The sequence below is a fragment of the Pygocentrus nattereri genome, chromosome 12 (genome assembly GCF_015220715.1).
Source record: "Pygocentrus nattereri isolate fPygNat1 chromosome 12, fPygNat1.pri, whole genome shotgun sequence".
Classification (NCBI taxonomy): Eukaryota; Metazoa; Chordata; class Actinopteri; order Characiformes; family Serrasalmidae; genus Pygocentrus; species Pygocentrus nattereri.
In genome coordinates this window covers 29241173-29266986 of record NC_051222.1, presented here as the reverse complement: position 1 = coordinate 29266986, position 25814 = coordinate 29241173, and the positions used below count along the sequence as shown (strand labels likewise).

General features: G+C 40.9%; 1 protein-coding gene across 3 annotated transcripts in view; it reads left to right on the top strand.

The window, feature by feature from the left end:
• The window catches only part of mast1a (microtubule associated serine/threonine kinase 1a), a 120601-nt gene that overhangs the window by 1832 nt on the left and 92955 nt on the right, over nucleotides 1-25814 (top strand). For 2 of the 3 annotated variants that reach the window (XM_037543213.1, XM_037543212.1), the window contains exon 2: nucleotides 15660-15691. In XM_037543213.1, the coding sequence (XP_037399110.1) occupies nucleotides 15660-15691 (32 nt within the window). Of the gene's footprint in view, nucleotides 1-15659; nucleotides 15692-23064; nucleotides 23345-25814 lie in introns of those variants that run through there. The other variant, XM_017720674.2, reaches the window with a different exon arrangement.

The window sequence follows — 25814 nt, the reverse complement described above, 5'->3', positions numbered from 1 at the left end:
GTTGCATCTCGACGTAGTTAAATGTATATGCATCTTATACTGTTAACTACAAAAATGAACGACAGTACATCTTATAGCTAACATAGAAGTAGCAACTGTCTTGAAGTCTGATTTTGTCTATATTGTTGCATTTACAGCATTTGGCAGACGCTCTTATCCAGACCGACTTACAGTTTGATCATTTTACACAGGTAGGCGAAGGTGGTGTTAGGAGTCTTGCCCAAGGACCCTTTTTGGTATAGTGTAGGGTGTTTACCCAGGTGGGGATTGAACCCCAATCTGCAGCATAGAAGGCGGCGGTGTTACCCACTACACTAACCAACCACCTAACAATGTTTTTGTTTGTTTATATGTAACAGTGTGTCAGTACAGTGTTAGAAAGTGTAAGGAAGTGTATTTGAGATGACTTAGCAATGCATAATGCTAAATGCCAGCTAAAGAGTAATGGAAGCTTAGTAATAGGTGAGGTATACATCTTGTTAATTGCATTAGCATTGTAGCTCCAGTGCAAAAAAGAAGAAGCAAGTGACACCACCCTGATAAAAAAAAGGCAAAAAAAAAAAAAAAAACAGCACATACCTGCAAGCATTTCAAGCTGGTCTAGGCTGATCTATGCTGGTTTATGCTGCTCTAGTAATGGTCTAGTTCTGGTTTAGTTAGTCACCCCAGCATGGTCTTGCTGGTTGAGCAGCATATCAGCATCCATTACTGCTGACCAGCATACTAGCATCCAAAACACAACATATCGCTGCTGTCGGCAGAAAACATTGTATCTCCAGTTTTGTCATTTTTCAGTTTTTGATATAATTTGAAAAAGAATGTTGCCTTTTACATTGAGTGTAAATTTCATGATGACTGGACCAAAAGAAACGGCCCTAAATTACTTGGGAAAAAATCTGGTTCCATTGACTTACATTATAAGTAAAGTACGTTTTTCCTTCTCCTGTAAAGTTGCTACTTTGGAGTTTCGACAACAGTGATATGCTGCTTTTGCTGGTGAGCCCCTCTGCTGGTCTATGTTGGTTTTTCTAGCAGGACAAACATGCCTTAGATGACTGACCCTCAACATAGGTTTTATTAGGGCAGTTTTGTTGATCACATTTCTTTTAATGCTCCTGTTTTGCTCGAAGCAGTAATTGTGTTTTTAGGTTTAGACAAGGTTTACAGAATGCTACAGTTAAACATAACGAGAAACAAATGACGTTTGTCCACCAGGCAATTCGGTGTGATACAGCTACAAATCCGTGAGCTCACATGTTGTCAGCATGTCCACTGCCGTGTAAGCTGTACTGTACCCGGATGCTGCTTCTGAATTTGGCTACCCTCCTGGGTGGGGTACCCAGCGTACCAAACTGAAACGTTTGGAGAAAGCTAGTAACGGTGCTTGGTCAGATGCAGTCGTCACAGAATTTTAATGCCTTGTAATTGAGTCAGATGACTTTTATTTTAATAAACACTAGCTAGCCAGAACTGCTAGTCTTCCTATAAAACCAAACAAATAAATGGTGAATCACAGCTTGAATCTCCAGTTGTTGAATCTCTACTGTAGTTAGCGCTGGTTCTGGTTCCATTGTACAATGGGAGACGGACACATGTACTCGACCAGGGTATGGATAGTTCTGGGTTCAGATTTTTACACATACTAAACTGTGCCGAAAAACAAGGCTGCTACAATCTTTGTTTACAGTTGCTACACATTGAGTTTCCAGTTTAAAAGGCTACGCTACTTGGCTGAAGTGTGCTGCTGTAGCTAATCCAATGTAGGCAGGCTAGAGAAAACAAGACATTTACCACCATGCTAATGTTAGCTTTGATTACGCAGCTATATTTCTATAAGTCACATACAAAAGTGTACATCTTTTGACATTAGTATCACTGTAAATGTCGGTATTTTGACAAAACACAGTCGAATGAGATTTTTGTTCACGTTCTGTACAGAAAGAAGACTAGCGGAGAACACGTTTGCGGACGGAGCATGAATAGGTCTGTTAAAGCTCCACATCCCTGCACCAGAAAACTTCTGTGGGCTGAAGGAGAGCTTTCTGCCAAGAAGCACGCTCTCCTCTATTAGCGCCCACAGAATCCAAATGAAGCTGCGACTGTGTGTGTTTGGCTCATGTGCCGGTTTGAAGGTGATTAAAAGTCTATGAAAGTTTTTCTGCAGAGCTCTAGAGCTTAGAACCGTCCGTCTGAGCACTGGGCGCAACTTCTGAGACTGAGGCATTGTGGGAAGGCACTTTAACAATGGTATATGTGTGAAGTAGCCGCATTAAAAGCATGCACGGTCCCATGTGGCTGCGCTCTGATCTCTGCATCATTATAGCTTGTTCATACTCATGTGGTCCACATCGTTACAGGGGCTGTTTCTCAACATTTGGTGGCCCTAAGCAACATCCCACACCCTTAAAGCAGTTCTTCTGTTAAGGGTTCTTCAGTAAATTCATTGGTTATATATAGAACTGTGACTCAAAGAACCAGTTTTTAAATGGTTCTTCACCTGGTTAAATGGTTCTTCTCTATGGTGGAGAGTCTATATGGTCTGTTAAAACCTTTTTAAAAATGGTTCTTTATAGCACAAAGGGTCAAAAGGCTCAAAGATCCTTGTTTTGATACTATACAGGTCCCTTTTTGCTAAGAGCATCCATCGCCCATCCACCCCAGTCCCATTATGTTGTGTGTGGAGTTATTGCTATTGATTATAGTCCTTCACCTTCTTTCTCTCCCTCTCTTCCTGTGTTTAGTAATACATTACTTCATTCATTAACTCAGATTTGCAAGAACGTGAGGAAATAATAAGAAGTAAATATTCTTTTTGTTTGTTTTTAACTGGTAAAAATCTTCTCAGATGATGGATCTCCGATGGAGCTGCTACTTCTTAATTTTCATCTACAGGTTGAGGAATTGAGGCATATAAAACCTATATGACCTTTTCACTGACAATAACTTACTGTAAACAACTATATGCAGCAAATACTGGTGTCTTTGTTTTCAAATACTGAAGAGAAATATAAAAGAATATAAATAAGATTATTTCTCGTTCACACTCTCGCACTATGAAGTGAAGTTTCTTCAGATTCTTAAACTACTTAGCTTGTCAGCTAACTTGGCTAGCTAATGTTAACGTTAGCCTAACCCCCTTTTTTCTGTCACATAAAACCAAGAGAACAAGTAACAAAGTAAAAACCCGACAGCTGTATTGACTGTAATTCGTACAAACGTTTTCTTGTATTTGTGGTTGAAACAATAGAAAAATGAGAGAACAAATTAGAAAATCGTGATCGTGAATAAACAAAAACGTACCTATGAAGTAAAGAAAATGTGCGCACGTTTAAAAGAAAAACGAGGGAACGATTTAAGAAATCGTGACCACAAATACGCACGAAAAAGCGCTCTATTGTTATCTCTATTGTTATTTCTATTGTTATCTCTATTGTTATCTCTATTGTTATTTCTATTGTTATCTCTATTGTTATCTCTCATACTTCTTATTCTTCTTCCACACTTTTCTGCGATTAATACAGCCCGAACCGCTTAACGTACAGACTCCGTTCAAACTGCGTTTCGTAGGTCTCGGCGCTGTGACTTGTGCTGTGTATGCTTGGAGTCGATCGGATTGGTAGTTTTTAATAAAATTAAGTTTAAAAATTAAAAACCTCCCATAAAAATGAATGGTGGAATGTTCAGAACTTCACATTCTTACTGACATTGACGATGTCACAGTAGGCCACTGTCTCACAGACACAGCTGATCACGCAGGGAATCTGCTTTAAAATCCTTAAACTTTCACGTAGAAACTCCCTTTCAGTTTTAAATTGTAGAGAAACTTGTTCTTTCTGAAACCCCAAAATATCTCATCATTTTATCAGTTAGCTTTAGAGTTATGAGCATTTGTTTGTCACTTGGCACAGAAAACTGCGCCATTCACTCCCATGTAAATTTCTCAAAATCAGAATCTGCTTATTTCAAGATTTTCTCTGTGTTTAACTCGTCATAACTCAGATATTTTCTTCTCAGTACACACAACATTACACCAAAATAATCCTCCAGGGGTCTTATCTCACACCATTTATCTGGTTAACTGATAGAGTAAACATTTCCAGAGTTATGACTGTTTGTTCAGAGGGTGCAAATCGGACTCAAACAAGGCTTCTCCACTAAGAGCTGCTTAATAACAGTGACAGTTAATTTTAATGACTCCCCCCCTCCCCCCTCAAACACATACATCTCTCCCTCTCACACACACCACACACATACACACAACACACACACCACACATACACACACACACCACACAGACACACACAAACAGACACATACCTAAGGAGGTGTTGTTCACACACACAGAAACACACACAAACACTTGCAGCTCTTTTGAAGCACTCTTGCAGTTCTTTCAGGAAATGCACATCTAGTTTTTTTTTTAACCTCCGTCCCCTCTGGGGCTGCATACGTATTGTAGCTTTCTTGCCCCTAATACTTTGTGGGACAAATATGTGGACCATCTTGGGCTTTTGGTTCACCTAAGTTCCCACAGCCTGCTGAAATACTCCATACATGTTTGAGTTGAAGAAGGGTTGCAGAGTTGCTATGAAACAGCAACCCCCCCCCCCCCCCCCCCCCCCCCAAAAAAAAAAAAATACACCTCTAACACACACATAGTCACATCCTTTCTGTCTGCTTCTCAGACACTGTTTTCCTTTTCCTTCAGTGCAGGTCAATAATCCTGAAGTGTGTATGTGTGTGTGTGTGTGTTTGTGTGTGTGTGTGTGTGTGTGTGTGTGTGTGAGGTAATTCAGGGACATCTAGAAGAATAAAAAGAGAGACAGAAAGAGAGAGAGACAGAGGGGATACAGCTCAGATATCCACAAGTTGAGGCTATGAGGGTGCATCTGGCAGAGGTGTATCTATGTGTGTGTATATATATATATATATATATATATATATACAGTGGGGCAAAAAAGTATTTAGTCAGCCACTGATTGTGCAAGTTCTCCTACTTAGAAAGATGAGAGAGGTCTGTAACATTCATCATAGGTTCACTTCAACTATGAGAGATGAAGTGAGAAAAAAAAAATCCAGGAAATCTCATTGTAGGATTTTTAAAGAATTTATTTGTAAATTATGGTGGAAAATAATTATTTGGTCACCCACAAACAAGCAAGATTTCTGGCTCTCACAGACCTGTAACTTCTTCTTTAAGTAAAAACTCAACTCGTCGTGTTTGGAGGAAGAAGAATGCTGAGTTGCATCCCAAGAACACCAAACCTACTGTGAGGCATTGGGGTGGAAACATCAGGCTTTGGGTCTGTTATCCTGCAAAGGGGACAGGACGACTGATCCGTGTTAAGGGAAGAATGAACGGGGCCCTGTATCATGAGATTTTAAGTCAAAACCTCCTTCCATCAGTGAGAGCACTGAAGATGGAACGTGGCTGGGTCTTCCAGCATGACAATGATCCCAAACACACTGCTCAGGCAACGAAGGAGTGGCTCCGTAAAAAGCATTTCAAGGTCCTGGAGTGGCCTAGCCAGTCTCCAGACCTCGAGCCCATAGAAAATTTGTGGAGGGAGTTGAAAGTCCGTGTTGCCCAGCGACAGCCCCAAAACATCACTGCTCTAGAGGAGATCTGCAGGAGGAATGGGCCAAAATACCAGCTACAGTGTGCAAACCTGGTGAAGACTTGCAGGAAACGTTTGACCTCTGTCATTGCCAACAAAGGTTATGTTACAAAGTATTGAGTTGAACTTTTGTTATTGACCAAATACTTATTTTCCACCATAATTTACAAATAAATTCTTTAAAAATCCTACAATGAGATTTCCTGGATTTATTTTCTCATTTTGTCTCCCATAATTGAAGTGAACCTATGATGAAAATTACAGACCTCTCTCATCTTTCTAAGTAGGAGAACTTGCACAATCAGCAGCTGACTAAATACTTTTTTGCCCCACTGTGTGTATGTATGTATATATATATATATAAATATATATATATATATATATATATATATAAATATAAATTCACCCGACCTGTCCAGGGTGTATCCTGCCTTCCACCCGATGACTGCTGGGATAGGCTCCAGCACCCCCCCGCGACCCTGAGGGAGAAGCGGCTTAGAAAATGGATGGATAGATGGATAAATTCACCCAATTAACAGTAATTGCGTATTAAAACGTGTAGTGTGCATTAACTTGTTTTCACTAAGAAAATTAACAACACATGTAATTTGACCAGGGGTGCTAAACTCTTACATATGGCTGAATATCGTCACTGTCGGAACAAAACCTCGTATCTCCAAAATGATAATTTTACAGGAAAGTTTTCAATTTCAGTGGAAGTTACTAGAACAAAATTTTCATTCCAATTAACTTTGGGACTATTTCTATTGGTCAGTTCATCATTTTTCTGTACTGCTTCAAATGCATATATACATATTTATTATGTAAACCTCATATCTCCATTTTTATTGTTTTTCAGTTTTTGACATGATTTAAAAATGCCTGTTGCTCTTTACATTGTGTAGAAATTTCATGATGAAAAGACCAAAATAATGACCCATAATGATTTGGAAAAATGTCTGGTTGGCTTACATTAATGGTAAATTGTGTTTTTTCCTTCTCCTGTGAAATGACCATTTTGGAGATATGAGGTTTTGTTCTGAGAACAGACACACACACACACACACACACACACACACACACACACACACACACACACACACACATATGTATATATACACTATATTGCCAAGTGTTGGCTTGTCTGCCTTCACACGCATATGAATGAGTGACATCCCATTTTTAATCCATAGGGTTTAATATGATGTTGGCCCATTAAGGGTTCCTTTCACTGGAAATAAGTGGCCGAGCCCAACTCCTGAAGAGCAACCCCACGCCATAATCCCCCCTCCACCAAACTTTACACTTGGCACAATACAGTCAGACAAGTACCGTCTCCTGGCAACCACCAAACCCAGGCTCATCCATTGTATTGACAGTTGGAGAAGCGTGATTGGTCACTCCAGAGAACACGTCTCTACTGCTCTAGAGTCCAGTGGCGGTGCTTTACACCACTGCATTCGCCGCTTTGCATTGCGCTTAATGATGTAAGGCTTGGATGCAGCTGCTCGACCATGAAAACCCATTCCATGAAGCTCTCTATGCTGTTCTTGAGCTGATCTGAAGGCCACATGAAGTTTGGAGGTCTGTAGCGATTGACTCTGTAGAAAGTCGGTGACCTCTGTGCACTATGACCCTCAGCATCCACTGACCCTGCTCTGTCATTTTACATGGCCGACCACTTCGTGGCTGAGTTGCTATCGCTTCCACTTTGTTATAATCCCACTGACAGTTGACTGTGGAATATTTAATAGCGAGGAAATTTCACGACTGCACTTGTTCCACAGGTGACATCCTATCACCACACTGGAAGTCACTGAGCTCCTGAGAGCGACCCATTCTTTCACTAATGTTTGTAGAAGCAGTCTGCAGGCCTGGGTACTTGGTTTCATGCACCTGTGGCCATGGAGTTGATTGGAACACCTGAATTCAATTTTTTGGATGGGTGAGCAAACACTTTTGGCAATATAGTGTACTTTTGCTAATGTAATGTTTTGAGTAAGGTGGAAAAATACTGTGTTGGGCCTTTAAATTCATAAGTCTTCATTTTCATGTTTTTTTTTAAAACCAAAAATGAGAAAGAATTTGAGTTATGCAGTTTTCTGCAGTTTTGTAACTGTAGCTACAAACAATGCTAACCAAAGCTTCTGTTTCAGAAAGGGAATCCGTCAGTCAATCAGTCAGTCAGTGACTGTCAGTCAGTTCTTCCAAAGCAGTGTAATTTGTTTACACTAGTTTGTTAAGGAGCTTGGGGGGAGGGGGGGCATGACACTGACTACAAAATGATGCCTAACTTCAGAGATCTATGACAAAACGTGTGCTAGAACATAAAAGGTGTTTTGAGGTGTATATGTGACTGTGGACCAGAGAGAGTTAACATATGATGCACTTGCTGAAAGTCTAGACCTGCTTAGTCATTTCCTCTGTGGTTGGATAATGAGCAGTGGCCTGGCGCTTGCAGCGGCTTACTTTATTGCTCTTATGTCTCTTTTTTATCCCTTGTTTTATACGTCCATAAACAAGTAGGCCCAACCCCCCCCCCCCTTCTTCTTTCTTCAGTAGGCGTGAGGCCAGTGTTAATTCCTTAGTCTGTGTTAGAGACAGTGCTAGAGTGAGTTCAGTGCTTGTCAATATTGTCTGTATTAGTCACTTTCTTTATCCTCCTGTATTGATCTGATCTCAGCTGCAGGTCTGATTATAGTACAGATGAGAACAAGGATAAAGACTTATTTTTGATCTATTTTTTGTATTTTTATTTTCCTCCAGAATGTTTGTGCTTTTATGCATAATTTGTAGTTCCATGACCATTTTCCAACCTCACTTTATCCCTTAGAATTAAACGTGCTGTTACTGTTACTGTTTAAGACGGAGATACAGCGCTGTGCAGAAGTCAGAACTAAGTACAGTATCACGTTTCAGTATTTACTGTGTCAACACTTTACCTTTATTACAGCTTCTGTTCTTTTCAGGAGACTCACTTTCAGTGATTCACTGAAAGCTGCAGGGATGTTTTTCACTCCTCCAAAGTTCAGTCTTAGAAGTTGGTTTAATATTTTCTGCTTCGCACCATCCAAATAATCCCAAACACATTCAGTGATGTTGAGGTCTGGACTCTGGGGGGGTCAGTCCGTTGTTCTGAGAAACACCAGCAGCTTCTTTGTTTGATTTATTCTTTTCTCAGTAAGAGCTTCTTAACAGCTCCACATCCTTTCAGACTCTGAGTGCTGAGTGTCTCTCAGTGGAAGGATGGACAGAAGCTCCTGTGGATGTTTTCAGATCTGAATCCAGAGTGGAGCTTGAATTTATTCTCTCTCTCAAAGAGGAAAGCTTTAAGAACTGTTTATGTGATGGGGACAGTTTTGGGTGTTGTGGCATGCGCCTGCCCCCCCGGCCCACCCGGGCCCCAGCCCCCGCGGCCCCGACAATGACATTGCAGAAAGGCGGGGCCTGAACGCTCAGCAGTGACAAACCTCAGCGAGGATGCCGGGGAGAGAGCCGCGAGTGTGGAGGGGGCGAAGCGTAAAGTCCGAGCTCCCTGGACGAACGCAAGGCACAGGAGTGACAGCGTGAGCAACTTTAGAGAGAGAGACGAGGAGCAGCAACAGCAAAAGAGACTGGAGAGCTGAAAAGCTCAAGAGACTGAAAAGTGTAGCTCAAGCCACTGAAAGTTGCATAGCTTTAGTTGATTATTCTGTGGGAAAATAAAGAAACATGGCTGCTGCAACCTTAAATCCTGCCTCCAGCGTCCTCCTTGAACCCAGGATAGCACATGCTGTGCTACAGTGGTGCCGAAACCTCGGGGCAGGACGCCAACACATCGAGGAAGTCTCCACGACAGAAAAAGAGGCCATCAAGACCCTGGTCCACCTGCACCTGGCCGGCTGGCGGGAGCTGCAGGCTGTTGAAAAGCACTTGAAGCTGCTTGAGGAGCAGCAGGTGGCAACCCGTCAGATGGTCAGGAGCCTGCTGGCAGAGCGGCGACTCTCGGGGTGTGTGGGGGCATGAATGCCCCTCTCACCACTCCTCAAGCCTCCAGTCCCAGCTCCCAGGAGTATTCAAGCCCTTCTTCTGTCCCGTCCTCTTCCTGCTCCGAGGACGCTCCTCCCCTCCCCTCACTGCCACCGAAGATGCCACCGTGACTCCGCCTGCACCCAAGGACATCAGTGCAACCCTATCTGTGTCGGCGGTTGGCCCAGGCTTCCCTGACGTCCCGGCCTCCAAGACTCCAGACCGGATGCTGAGGGGCGTCCCTACCCATGGGATGGCTTGGTTCTCCTGCCCTGGGTCTTTCCCTGGTGGGGTGTGGCGGCTCAGGCCAGGTTCCCGGCCTAGGTTGGGTGTTGGGGGTATGTGGCATGTGCCCGCCCCTGGACTGCAAAGCCCTAGCACCCAGGATGAACGCAAGTCATGGGAGTGACATGGGAGGAGGAGGATGATGCCAGTGCCGGCTACGGGAGGCACTAGAGGAAGGAGCGAGTCCTGAGCTCCGCCGCCCAGGCCCTGCCCCCTGATATGCAGCGAGGCTGCTACATTCGACCCAGGCAGCTGAGCTGCCAGCTGGGGGTGTTAACGGGGAGGCGGAGCGGCGAGCTCTCGTTCCCTCTCGGCTCTGGTGCTCACGCTGCCCTTAATGAGAGCCAGCTGATTCTGATCTGGCGGGCAGCTTGAGTGCCTTTTAAAAAAAGAGGGAACAGAGAGCGAGAGAGACGAGCAGCAGCGGCGACTTAAAGAGCTAAAAAGCTCAAGAGACTGATATTCTGTGGGAAAATAAAGAAACATGGCTGCTGCAACCTTAAGTCGTGCCTCCAGCGTCCTCCTTGAGCCCAGGGTAGCACATGCTGTGCTACAGGGGTCTACTAGGAAGTTTTCTTTGTATTTTTTTGATCTTTTGATTTTGGAAACCCCTGTTCCTCCTTCTTTATCCAAGTAGATTATCTTGTAATAATCTAATGTCCTTGGAAATAAACTGAAATAAATACTTAATAGCTCTTTGACTTAATGAAAGGTGGTCTCTCGTGCAGTATTATAGGCCCCTATTCTGATTGGATACCCTGATTTCATGCCTCATTTAAAAAGCAGTCTGGCCTGAAACACTTCTTACTGTCTGCTGCTCTAGCCTGAATAGCTAGATGTATGTAAAGGTGCTGCTTTCTGTGACATGATGAATGAAATGATGAAGCATGAATGAAATGATGCTTTGCAGCTGTGTTACCATGTGTGGAGTGTGCGGACTGGAGAGTGAGTGGTATGTTTTGAAACACGGTACATCAAGTACTTTTATTAAAAAAAAGGAGGAAAACAGTTTTCAGTGATATATGCCCTATAAACACTGCATAGATAAGCCTCAGGCTGTTAATCTATTTAAATCCATTCAGTGTTTTAGATAATCATCTCACCAAAGAGCAACACACTGTTAGAGAAGCTGCAACTTTTTTTCATGTCCTGAGAAGAGCGTGCCGCCGCAGCCCCATTTCCCCAAAAGGGGGGAACAGCAGTAGATGAAAGCCCTCTCCAGCTGGCCTAGTTTTATCTCTAGGCAGAGATTCGTTTAGTCGAAGGGAATGCAGCAGCGCTGCTTTACCGGGCCTGTCAGAGAATACTCAATAAATAAGAGCGATCGGGGCCAGTATCCGCAGAGCAGCAGCGCTGGTTCTGGATCATGTTTTATAACTGCAGGCCTCATAAACTGGGGGATAAGCTGATCCTGAACTAATCTGATTAATTAATATTAGTTGCCAATTATCTTTGTGCTTTTCTAATTAAACATATCGCCGCTGTCGGATTCAAAACCTCGTCTCTCCATTTTTTTTTTACGTTTTTCAGTTTTTGGCGTGATATGAAAATGACTGTTACCATTTACATGGTATGTAAACTTCAAGATGAATGGACTAAAAGAACTGACCCAAAATGCCTTGGAAAAAATTCTGGTTCCATTGACTTGCATTAAAAGTAAAGTAGGTTTTTTCCTCCTCCTGTAAAGTCATCGTTTTTCTTCCAACAACGGCGACTGGCTACTGCAGAATTTTAACATATAAAAAACATATAAAATACTCCACACTTAAACAAGCACACATGAGTCTTTGCTATGCTCAAATATAAAGTCCAGAATGTTTTAGAATTTTTATTATTCTTAGCAGTTGCAGTCTTGAAATCACTTCCCACGACCCTGGTCTCGTTCGTCAATTCTGTCAAAGCCTCTAATGTATCTGGGATTTATACAGCTACTGTAAATCTGCAGTTTCATGATTGATTAGCCTGCTAGCCATTCACCTTGGTATCTCTTTAGTTAGGAATTTATCTAGATAGCTATCTGTCTTTTTATCCACCTAGCTATCTATTTAGATTTATGGCATTTGGCAGACACTCTTATCCAGAGCAACTTACCATTTGATCATTTTACACAGGTAGGTGAAGGTAGTGTTAGGAGTCTGGCCCAAGGACTCTTATTAGTATAGCTTAGGGTGCTTGCCCAAGCAGGGGATCGAACCCCAGTCTCCAGCACAGAAGAGTTAACCACTACACTACACCAACCACTGTTTAATCTATTTATCCAGCTTATCCAGCTTATCCAGCTTACAGTCTGTTTATTTAGCTGGCTAAATTTATCTATCGAGCTAGCAATCTATCTACCTACCTACCTATCATCTTTCTAGCTAGCCAGCTGTTTATCTCGTTACCTATTAATCTAGTGAAACATGCTAATGTCTAGAAAGTTGTTTATTTAGATAGCTAGCTATTCATCTTGTTAGCTAGTTGTCTGTTTAGCTGGCTAGCTATTTATCTAGCTAGTTAGCCTTGATGGAACTTATTCTCTGCAATGCTGTATGGATTATGCCCCCTGATCTACCTGCTGTAAAAACTAGCGCAGACCAGTATGTATTCCAGGATGGTCTGAGCTCGTTTATGCTGGTTTGATGCTGGCCACCCAACTTGGTCAAGGTCAAGGTCAAGGTCAGCATCCAAAACACTTCTGGCGATTAGCATAACAACGTCCATTGCAGCTGTTTTGCTATGCTGGTCTAACAGAGTCGCAGTGACGCCAGTGAGCAAACAGTCTACCATAGATGTCTGAGTAATGGGGCTATTCAGAGCAGATCAGACGCCCTGGTGATGTGACTACTGTGCTACTTGAGTCATGCTATCAGCATATTTTAAGCATAAATGTATTCAAACACTTTCAGAAATGATTAGAGCAGTAGTTCAGTGAAATATCACATTTTCATCCAACCCCAAATATAGTCAGAGAGCCAAGGCAGATTTGGTGTCTGAAGTTTTCAAGTAAAAATAGCCAAACGTGGAGACAAACTCCAGACTTCAGAGTGATGGCTGCTACTGCTTTTAGCTACGCAGAAGCTGTTTAGCCTATAGATAACACTGTCCTACAGTGTCAAAAGTCTGTTTGAGATACTTAACAGAATGAGACAAGATATGTGAGGAAACTGTGTGAGAATTTAAACACTGAGCCACTGTACGCTGTGATAGTGGGTGGATATAAACTTCCATTGTTTGTTAACTAATTTATATTAGCCATTAGTTTCAGTGCAAAAGTAAAGGATCAAATATCCGACTCCAGACATGTCTTGGCTCATCGGCTACTTTTAAGAAAACAGTCTAATGTCGGCTTCTTTTTTTTTACCTACCACTTCAAGCTGAGCTTGATCCCTACTTAAAAGCACAGGCCAGACCAGCATGCCTTCCACTGGTTGGCCACCCAGGATAGTCATGCTGATTGACCAGTATACCAGCAACCAAAACACAGCATGTTGCTGTTGTTGGAACAAAATCTTGTATCTCCTAAATGGTAACTTTACAGGAGAAGATAAAAAACAGACTTTACTTTTAAGGTAAGTCAATGGAGCCAGACGTTTTTCCAAGGTATTTTGGGCCGTTTCCTTTGGTCTATTCATTCTGAAATGTCCACACAATGTGAAGGACAATGGGCGTTTTCACATTATGCCAAAAACTGAAAAAGGTTTTGTTCCAACAGCAGCGATATGCTGGTTTTCCTGGTGCTCATTAAATCTGCTTCCACTGCTGCTCTCTGTAGTCAGTTTCCATGTTGGACAATGCTGTTTTTCAGGGATCTGTCAGCTTGAACGGCCAAGCTGTTTGGAAAGATTGGAATTCTCTCAGAAGTTTTATCATAATTTTTCTTTTGAAGTTGAAACGTCTAGTAGTGGAGGGGGTTTTTGTTTTGCATCAACAATTCGTTCTTTTTTCTCGGCTCGGTGTTCCACTTCTCTCCATCTTTACCTTGAGCCTTTAAGGCTGATAGGAAGGCCAGATCTCAAGGGTTCCAGGGTGGCAGCTGTGGAGAGCTATTTTCACTGGTCTAATATTTGTGTGTGTGTGTGTGTGTGTGTGTGTGTGTGTGTGTGTGTGTGTGTGTGTGTGTGTGTGTGCTGCACACGTGGAGGGCAACCACAGAGACCATTTGCCCACTTAATCCTCCATTAGCTGCTCGGTGGCGCTGGCAGGAAAACCCGTGTCACGCACGATGTCATCAAAATGAGTCACTGCAGGTGAGGTCATTGTCCCCCGATACTGCTCCTTACTGCACCAGCAGGGGGCATCAGCAAGACCTCTGCCAAAACTAACACGTACATTTTTGTGTGGATCCCTAAAAGCTCTGTAGCGCACGGCTTGGGAGGAGAAACCGTTTTACGCCATCACACAAAACCTCCACCTCAACTTTTTCTCTGTTTATTTCTTTACACTGTATGAAAACACCAGCTGCCCTTTACACTGTGAGAACAAGCCCATGATGCTTAGGCTAAAATCTTAATACACTGAAGGGGAATTCCACCGATTTTTCAAAATTTCATATAATTAAATGATTCCGATTGAAACAGTCATTCAGAGTGGTTTGGTGTGAAATGCTTCGTTCTAGAGAAACTTCCTGAGTCTCACAGTGGTGGCGATAGGAACCAGACGTCTGAAGAGTTTAATGCCTCTAAAAGCTCCCTGTCAGAAAGATCCACCCATCCATCCATTTTCCAAGCCGCTTCTCCGTCAGGGTCGCGGGGGGGTGCTGGAGCCTATCCCAGCAGTCTTCGGGCGAAAGGCACGATGGACAGGTCGCCAGTCCATCACAGGGCAGACAGACAGACACAGACAGTCACTCACACCTAGGGGCAATTTAGCATGACTGCATGTCTTTGGACTGTGGGAGGAAACCGGAGAACCCGGAGGAAACCCACGCAGACACGGGGAGAACATGCAAACTCCACACAGAGAGGACCCTGGTCACCCGGCCGGGGAATCGAACCCAGGCCCTCCTCGCTGTGAGGCGACAGCGCTACCCACCACGCCACCGTGCCGCCCCTGTCAGAAAGATACTACGCTAAATAGTTACAAATACTCGGACGCCTCACACATTGAGGGAAGGATATATGCAGGGTGTTGTGAGGCAACATCGTTTTCAGATTTACTGCCGTTTTATCATGATCAATATTAAATATGAACTCAGAAGACACGTATAGGTTCACTGGTGGGTTTGGATAGTAAATGAAATGGCTATATTTGTGTTACAGACATTATGATGCCTGCTTCCTATCACCACCACTATAAAGAAATCAGTCTGTTAGTTCCTCTACTATGAATCATTTCACATCAGACCACTCTGAATGACTCTGTTTACATCTTAACCATTTGATTGTGCAGAAACTTAGAAATACTGGTGGAATTCCCCTTTAACAGTTAATTTCAGTGATGAGCATTTTATAATTTTTTTTGTGCATCAATTGATATTTAGTCTCTCTCTCTCTCTCTCTCTCTCTCTCTGTGGTCTGTATAATGTTTGGGGGATTGCCCTCCCTCCCCTAAGTGCTGTCTAATATCACACTCCCCTCCCCCCCTCCGCTTTCCTGTGAGCCTTTATGGACCCTAATGAATATCCCTCACTCAAAAGATGGTCTTCTTTATTTGTAGGCAGTGTTTTATGTCTATAAGCAGGCTGTTATTGAACAACAGTTTGTTGTATTATTTTAAATGGATAATGTTATTTCTCTCACTCTCTCTCTCTCTGTCTCTCTCTTCCAGAAGGATCTGCCACTGCCGAGGAAGAGCAGCAGGTAGTGTCCCACTAAACCATCTGACTGTCCTTCTTTAACTTTGTATTTTGTACCATTGCTCTCATATCAAAACCATGTAACTCCTAACTGTCTTAGATTCATTAGTTTTTACAGTGTTTGAAAACTGACGTTCACGCTGTATGAACATTTCCTGATGAACGGACCAATCAGACTGCTTTAAAATTACCGGGAATAAAACCATGTTAGAGCTTTTTCTTCCTTCTTCACATCACACCCATTGTAGCATAAATGAGCGATCAGCTGTGACCACAAGAGCTTGGCCTTCGATTTGAGGCAAACGTGTAAAGCCATGAGTAAAAACGCACCTCTATGGTAAAAACGCACCTCTATGGTAAAAACACACCTCTATGGTAAAAACGCACCTCTATGGTAAAAACACACCTCTATGGTAAAAACGCACCTCTATGGTAAAAACGCACCTCTATGGTAAAAACACATCTTTATTTTAAAAACACACCTCTATGGTAAAAACGCACCTCTATGGTAAAAACACATCTTTATGGTAAAAACACACCTCTATGGTAAAAACGCACCTCTATGGTAAAAACGCACCTCTATGGTAAAAACACACCTCTATGGTAAAAACGCACCTCTATTTTAAAAACGCACCTCTATGGTAAAAACGCACCTCTATGGTAAAAACACACCTCTATGGTAAAAATGCACCTCTATGGTAAAAACACATCTTTATGGTAAAAACACACCTCTATGGTAAAAACGCACCTCTATGGTAAAAACACACCTCTATGGTAAAAACACACCTCTATGGTAAAAACACACCTCTATTTTAAAAACGCACCTCTATGGTAAAAACACACCTCTATGGTAAAAACACATCTTTATGGTAAAAACACACCTCTATTTTAAAAACGCACCTCTATGGTAAAAACACACCTCTATGGTAAAAACGCACCTCTATGGTAAAAACACACCTCTATGGTAAAAACGCACCTCTATGGTAAAAACACACCTCTATGGTAAAAATGCACCTCTATGGTAAAAACACACCTCTATGGTAAAAATGCACCTCTATGGTAAAAATGCACCTCTATGGTAAAAACACACCTCTATGGTAAAAATGCACCTCTATGGTAACAACACACCTCTATGGTAAAAATGCACCTCTATGGTAACAACACACCTCTATGGTAAAAATGCACCTCTATGGTAAAAACACACCTCTATGGTAAAAATGCACCTCTATGGTAACAACACACCTCTATTTTAAAAACGCACCTCTATGGTAAAAACACACCTCTATGGTAAAAACGCACCTCTATTTTAAAAACGCACCTCTATGGTAAAAACGCACCTCTATGGTAAAAACACACCTCTATGGTAAAAATGCACCTCTATGGTAAAAACACATCTTTATGGTAAAAACACACCTCTATGGTAAAAACGCACCTCTATGGTAAAAACACACCTCTATGGTAAAAACACACCTCTATGGTAAAAACACACCTCTATTTTAAAAACGCACCTCTATGGTAAAAACACACCTCTATGGTAAAAACACATCTTTATGGTAAAAACACACCTCTATTTTAAAAACGCACCTCTATGGTAAAAACACACCTCTATGGTAAAAACGCACCTCTATGGTAAAAACACACCTCTATGGTAAAAACGCACCTCTATGGTAAAAACACACCTCTATGGTAAAAATGCACCTCTATGGTAAAAACACACCTCTATGGTAAAAATGCACCTCTATGGTAAAAATGCACCTCTATGGTAAAAACACACCTCTATGGTAAAAATGCACCTCTATGGTAACAACACACCTCTATGGTAAAAATGCACCTCTATGGTAACAACACACCTCTATGGTAAAAATGCACCTCTATGGTAAAAACACACCTCTATGGTAAAAATGCACCTCTATGGTAACAACACACCTCTATGGTAAAAATGCACCTCTATGGTAAAAACACACCTCTATGGTAAAAGCGCACCTCTATGGTAAAAACACACCTCTATGGTAAAAACACACCTCTATTTTAAAAACGCACCTCTATGGTAAAAACACACCTCTATGGTAAAAACACACCTCTATGGTAAAAACACACCTCTATGGAAAAAACGCACCTCTATGGTAAAAACACACCTCTATGGTAATGCTAACTTCTGCTAGCACCCCTATGGGATTGTAGTAGTTTGTTAGCTAAGCTAACAGCAGTTCGCACAAACACTTTTTTGGCTGTTCTATTTGAGGCTTGTGACAGACGTATTAACATGTATTTTACCTTTAGCGGTTTCACAGTAACTCAGTAGTGGGCAGCTTAATCAATGGCCTAATCAGCCATTACAGACATGCAGACATTTAATATAACACGTTTGTACTCTTTTCAGCTCTTAACGCCTTAACCAATAGGAGAGCTCGCTTAGCTACATATACCTAGATACTACTGAAAACATAAGCTCTGATTGGCCAGTTTTCTCATGGCCTTTTATCTTCATCCAAAACTGAACAATGAAACATTTCTAGTGCTGTAGTACTTGCAGAGTTTAAATGCAGTCATGATGCTACAAAAATTGACACCACTTTTTAGTGCCCAGAAATCACTAGGCCTTCTCTGAAGCTCTGAGGGTTGACCTTATGTCTAATATTACAGTGAAGAACTGGGCACAAACTGGCTGTGTCATTTCATGCTCTCATTTTTTATTATTTGCCTCACAGTACAATATCATCACAATACTGTAGAAGTTCTATTGTGATACATTAAAGATTTGTGATACACTAAGCATCACAATACGACATATTGCAATATATTGTCGTTACTCTTGTAAAAATTATTCCCACAAAAGAAAATCTTGTTTTATCTAAGGAAGTTTACACCTGTTAATGAAGCAAAGCTGAACTGTGAATGAGGCAAATTTCCATTGGAAAACATTTTGTTCTTACGTTTACATGTTTAGTGAAGTGTTTGTGGAGTATTTATGAAGTGTGTTATCCACTACACTGTCTGACTAGTTCATCCCATCTGAAAGATGCCGTGCCATCTTGTGGCTGAAGAGAGAAATGCTTTTTGTTGGTCTAAGAATGGGTTCAGAAGACATTAGAAATAAGAGTGAAGGCATCAATTTAAAATCCATTTAAAAGCTGTATTTGAATAAAAGAGCTAAAACCATGGGTTCTATCTTAGCAACAGACAGTGTGCTGCAGCCAGGCTTCAGCCTGTGCTACTGCAGATGGCTCAAAAGGTTAAAGCCTCTCTACACTCTCAGCTGACGTGGCTCAAAACAATGATGGTGAAAACTAAAAACGCATACTTGCATGAGCCACTGCAGTGTACAGTCAGAGAGGTGCAGCGAGGAGCTCTCCATGGTGCTGAACATTACAGCAGGCCAACATCAGCCGCTCTTGACCTGCCAATTCACACCAGCAGCTTTAGGATCTGCCTTACTTTTAGGTTTGTTCCCCATAGTGGTTAAAGCTACGGTCATTTGGGCTACGTGTTTATGCTAAAGTTATAAGCTAGCTTGATAAGAAAAAGTAGTTAATAATTAATAATAGAATTAAATTACCATGTTAAGTAGAGGCTGGGCGGATAGCTAAATTATACTATAAAGTATATATAAGCTATACTGGCTACTTAAGAGTTATGCATACACAACACTGGATCCAACTGGTATACTAGTGTAAAGAATGTGCTTAGTGCTTTTTGTTGTGCTCACATAATGTGCTATACTAACACTAGTGTTATTTGTTCTGCACTGTACTAACACAATTGTTCTGTGTTATTTCAACATAAGTGGTGTGTCACTTTGAAGTCTTTGGGGGTTTTGTAATTGTGAAAGTTTAATGTGTGTTAGCGCAAGGCCGTAACTTTACCAGAAATAACAGTCTAGATATTTCTGTCTCACACAGAGAAATCCAATCAACATTTGAGTTTGATTATAATGAATTTGCTGTGTTAATTTCTTAACCTCAGTATTGTGCAGCAGGCTGGGTTTTGATCTATTACTGGCAATGTGCAAGTACCTGCTAAAAGCTTCTCATCAGAAAACCATGTGCGTGCTCACACACACACACACACACACACACACACACACACACACACACACTTTTTCTCTCACACCTGCTTCTCCAGGTCTATTCATCTGCACTGAAAAGAGCTCTTCAGAAGGAATCTGAAATAGGATTAGCTTGAGCTTTAGTGATCGGTTACATACTATAGGTAGTAAATATATGCTATATACACTATATATATATATATATATATATGTGTGTGTGTGTGTGTGTGTGTGTGTGTGATTATTATGTCCCCTGTGTATTATATATGTAAATACCAATATAAAATTATAATGCCCTGTACGTATTATAAATCTAAGTACCTTCAAATAATATAACCTTGTTTCCAAAAAAGTTGGGGCACATTGCAAAATATAAATAAAAACAGAATGCAGTTCATTTAAACCCTATGTTTAATTGAGAATGCTACAAAGACAACATATGAAATGTTGAAACTGAGAAAAAGACATATGTTCATTTTGTTGGCCATGATCTCCAGGCCCTCAGACAGCTCTGCATTAAAAATAGACATGATTCTGTCGTGGAAATCACTGCATGGGCTCAGAAGCACTTCTGAAAACCACAACTGTGAGCACAGTTCCTCGCTGCATTCACAAACGTTAAGACTCTAACATGAAAAAAAGAAACCATATATAAACAGGATCAAGAAACACTGCCGCCTTCTCTGGGCCTGAGCTTATTTAAGATGGACTGAGGCGAAGTGGAAAGTTTCCTGAAATCTAACAAATCAACATTTAAAATTTGTTTTAGAAATCATGGATGTTACATCCTCTGGGTGAAAGAGAAGAAAGACCATTTGGCTTAATATTAGCCCACAGTTCAAAAGTCGGTATTCTTGGGAGGGATGCATTAGTGCACATGGCATTGGTGACTTGCACATCTGTGAAGTCACCATTAATGCAGCAAATTCTGCCATCCAGATGGTGTGTGCTTCAGGGAAGACCTTACGTATTTCAGCAAGACAATGTTAAACCATATTCTGCATGTATTACAACAGCATTGCTCTGTGTTAAGGGTCTGGGTGCTAAACTGGCCTGCCTGCTGTCCAGACCTTCCAACTTTTGAGAACATTATTGAGCAAAAAATACAACAAAGGAGACCCCGAACTGTTGAGCAGCTGAAATCCTATAACAAACAAAAACAAGAAAATATTTCAAAACTACAGCAGTTTCTCCTCAGTTCACACTGTGATGAAACACAGGGGTAAACATGTCCCTGTCCCAACTTTTTTGGAATGTGTTATTGGCATCAAATTCGAAATGGGCATACATTTTTCAAAATAGTAAAATTTTTCAGTTTCAGCATTTTATATATTGCTTTTGTACTATTTTCAATTAAATATACGGCATGATTTGTGCAACATTGCATTCTGTTTTATTTACATTTGCACAGCATCAAACATTTTTTGAGAATGGGGCTATATATTATAATATTAATGTTTTGTAAATGTATATAAAATATATGAATTGTATAAGTGAGGACCAGGACCTATGTAATAGTCATAGTGCTCCATATGTATTATATATATTGCTGCTGGTGGAACAAAAACTTGTATCTTCAAAATGGTCACTTCAGAGGAGAAGGAAAAAACATATTTTACTTTTAATGTAAGTCAGTGGAACCAGACTTTTTATCAAGCCATTTTGGGCCGTTCCTTTTGGTCTATTTATTATGACGTTTACGCACAATATAAAGGACTATAGGCATTTTCAAATTATGAGAAAAACTGAAAAACGATAAAAACTGAGATGTGAGGTTTTGTTCCAATGGCAGTTATATGTAAGTATCCATATGTAATAAGAATGGTGTGAGGCTAATCCTAAGTCTAATCCACTCCCACATGGACTGTGACCTTTTGTGCCCTGTGTAGTCATAGTGGTATCATCTCTCCGCCCACTCATCCATTTTTCACCCATTTCCTCCATCAGCATCACAGTGACATTCATTATTGAAATAACTGACTTTCAGCATCTGACGAATCATCTCTATCTGTATTTGTGTCCTCAGTCTAATGTCACCATTGAAGACCCTGGGACTGTGTGTTCAGCAGGATACATGGGTGGGTGGGGGGTGGGGGGGTGTGAGCGAGTGTATTTTGGTTATAGTAGGGCATAAAGATGATGTCATAGCCAATATGGCATGGAAAAACAGACTGACAGAGAGAGAGAGAGAGAGAGAGAGAGAGAGAGACTTAAACAGAGAGGAGGAGAGGGGATTATATTAGAATGTTTCAACCTTTTGACAGTACAAATGTAAATTTATCATATCACTTAAGTAAACATTGAAATGAATGGAAATTAAAATGAAAGGAATTGAATTGAATTGAATACAGTTAAATTGAATTGAATGGAACTGAAATGAACCGAATCAAACAGAATTGATTAAACTGATTTTAAACTGAATCAAATTGAAATGTACTGGACTGAACTGAACTGCACTGAGTCAAATCTGATCAAATCCAATCAAACAATTGAATTGAATTTAATTAAAATATAGAGTCAAATAGATCAAAATTTTTGGTGTCGAGGTTTGGTCACCCAAGACCTGAGCCACACCCAGGAAACATGTGGTGTAGAGCATCATTGACATTGCATTTTCCCTCTCTCTCTCTCTCTCTCTCTCTCTCTCTCTCTCTCTCTCTCTCTCTCTCTCTCTCTCTCTCTCCCCTTCTGTCTGTCTCTCTCTCCCTTGAGTCATTCACATTTCCATTACCACTGCCACCGCCCAAGCTTTGTGTTCTGATAAGCTTTTTGGGACACACACACACACGCACACACACACACACACACACACACACACACGCATGCATGCGCACAACCCCCCAACACCCACACCCACACACACACAAACATGCACGCATGCTGACAACCCTTCTATAATCCTCTCTCTCTCTCTCTCTCTCTCTCTCTCTCTCTCTCTCTCTCTTTCTCTCTCTCTCCCTCTCTATATATATATCTTTCTCTGTCTCTCTCTCCCTCTCTCTCTCTCTCTCTCTCTCTATCTCTATCTTTCTGTCTCTCTCTCTCTCTCCCTCTCTCTATCTATCTCTATCTTTCTCTCTCTCTCTCTCTCTCTCTCTCCCTCTCTCTATATATATATCTTTCTCTCTCTCTCTCTCTCTCTCTCTCTCTCTCTCTCGCTCGCTCTCGCTCTCGTTGTCTTCACTTCCTGGGTTGGCACGTTACCCTTGAGATCCGCCTCCTTGTCTCTCTCTCTCTCTCTCTCTCTCTCTCTCTCTCTCTCTCTCTCTCTCTCTCTCTCTCTCTCTCTGTCTGTCTCTCTCTGTTTGCGGATACATCCTGAAACACTCTCACACACTTACTCTGTTCTCCAAGTGTGTGTGTATGTGTGTGTGTGTGTGTGTGTGTGGAAGAAGCAGAAGCCAGCGTCATGGCGTGGCACAAGCTAGCCTGCTGGTCCCCGTGACTGGGAGTGTGTGAGAGAGAGTGAGAGAGAGAGAGAGAGAGAGAGAGAGAGTGCGCGTTAGTGTGTTGTCACACATTCGGCTCCTGCTGTCGCTCTCATCGCTGTGGGTGTGTATGTGTGTGTGTGCCAGCCAGCCTTGCAAGCAACATGTTCCGCCGGACGAAAAGGTAAAGCAGTGGCAGAAACGTTGGATGAAAGAAAGAATGGGAGAATGGGAGGATGAATGAACAAATGCATGATTTGCAAATAATGCTAATAAGCTAGAAGAGCAATGCTATTTGGTATTCAGTGTCATTACACTGGATTGTGATGATGATGATGATGCAGGTGATGGTAGGGATGGAGAAGATGATGTTGATGATGGCACTGGTGATGCAAAAATGCATATGATGGTAATGACAATGCAGAAAATAATTTTGGTGAGGATGATGATGGTGATGATGATGATGATGGTGTTGATGGTAAGTCATGATAATGGCAATCATGATGACAGTGATATTGATGACAGTGACGACGGCGATGTAGTGATGATGGTAATTGTTATAGTGATCATAATTGTGATGACAGTGATAGTGAAGATGATGGTGTGATGATCACATTGGTTTTATTGTGATGGTGATGTCAATGATGATGGTAAAGATGATGAACAGGTTATTGTGATCATGATGTTGATGATGCTGAAGCTGATGGTGCTGCTGCTGTTGCTGATGATGATGGAGATGATGAAGATAATTAAGATGGTGGCAATGACAGTGACAACAGCTATGATGGTGATGATGATGATGTGACTATGACTAGTGGTTTTGTTGATGATAGTAATTATTACACTGATCATAAAGGGTGATGGTTAACATCGACTGTGATGATTGGTGATAATGGTGATGACGGAGGATGAAGATGACATTGGTTTTGTTGTGAGCATAATAATGATGGTATAAAAGATGATAGTGATTTTGTTGTGGTAATAGAGATGATGATGAGAAAGAAGATAAAGATGACACTGGTTTTATTGTGATGATGGTAATGATGTTATAGAAGATGATGATAGTGGTATTGTTGTGATGATGGTAATGATGTTATAGAAGATGATGATAGTAGTTTTGTTGTGATGATGTTATAGAAGATGATGATAGTAGTTTTGTTGTGATGATAGTGATGATGTTATAGAAGAAGATGATAGTAGTTTTGTTGTGATGATAGTGATGATGTTATAGAAGATGATGATAGTGGTTTTGTTGTGATGATAGTGATGATGATGATAGTGGTTTTGTTGTGATGATGGTAATGATGTTGTAGAAGATGATAGTAATGATGTTGTAGAAGATGATGATAGTGGTTTTGTTGTGATGATAGTGATGATGTTATAGAAGATGATGATGATAGTGGTTTTGTTGTGATGATGGTAATGATGTTATAGAAGATGATAGTGGTTTTGTTGTGATGATGGTAATGATGTTATAGAAGGTGGTGATAGTGATTTTGTTGTGATGATGGTAATGATGTTATAGAAGATGATAGTGGTTTTGTTGTGATGATAGTGATGATGTTATAGAAGATGATGATAGTGGTTTTGTTGTGATGATGGTAATGATGTTATAGAAGGTGGTGATAGTGGTTTTGTTGTGATGATGGTAATGATGTTATAGAAGATGATAAGGGTTTTGTTGTGATGATGGTAATGATGTTATAGAAGGTGGTGATAGTGGTTTTGTTGTGATGATGGTAATGATGTTATAGAAGGTGGTGATAGTGGTTTTGTTGTGATGATGGTAATGATGTTATAGAAGGTGGTGATAGTGGTTTTGTTGTGATGATGGTAATGATGTTATAGAAGGTGGTGATAGTGGTTTTGTTGTGATGATGGTAATGATGTTATAGAAGGTGGTGATAGTGGTTTTGTTGTGATGATGGTAATGATGTTATAGAAGATGATAGTGATTTTGTTGTGATGATAGTGAAGATGTTATAGAAGATGATAGTGGTTTTGTTGTGATGATGGTAATGATGTTATAGAAGATGATGATAGTGGTTTTGTTGTGATGATAGTGATGATGTTATAGAAGGTGATGATAATGGTTTTGTTGTGATGATGGTAATGATGTTATAGAAGATGATAGTGGTTTTGTTGTGATGATGGTAATGATGTTATAGAAGATGATGATAGTGGTTTTGTTGTGATGATGGTAATGATGTTATAGAAGGTGGTGATAGTGGTTTTGTTCTGATGATGGTAATGATGTTATAGAAGATGATAATGGTTTTGTTGTGATGATGGTAATGATGTTATAGAAGATGATGATAGTGGTTTTGTTGTGATGATAGTGATGATGTTATAGAAGGTGGTGATAGTGGTTTTGTTCTGATGATGGTAATGATGTTATAGAAGGTGGTGATATTGGTTTTGTTGTGATGATGGTAATGATGTTATAGAAGATGATGATAGTGGTTATGTTGTGATGATAGTGATGATGTTATAGAAGGTGGTGATAGTGGTTTTGTTGTGATGATGGTAATGATGTTATAGAAGGTGGTGATAGTGGTTTTGTTGTGTTGATGGTAATGATGTTATAGAAGGTGGTGATAGTGGTTTTGTTGTGATGATAGTCATGATGTTATAGAAGGTGGTGATAGTGGTTT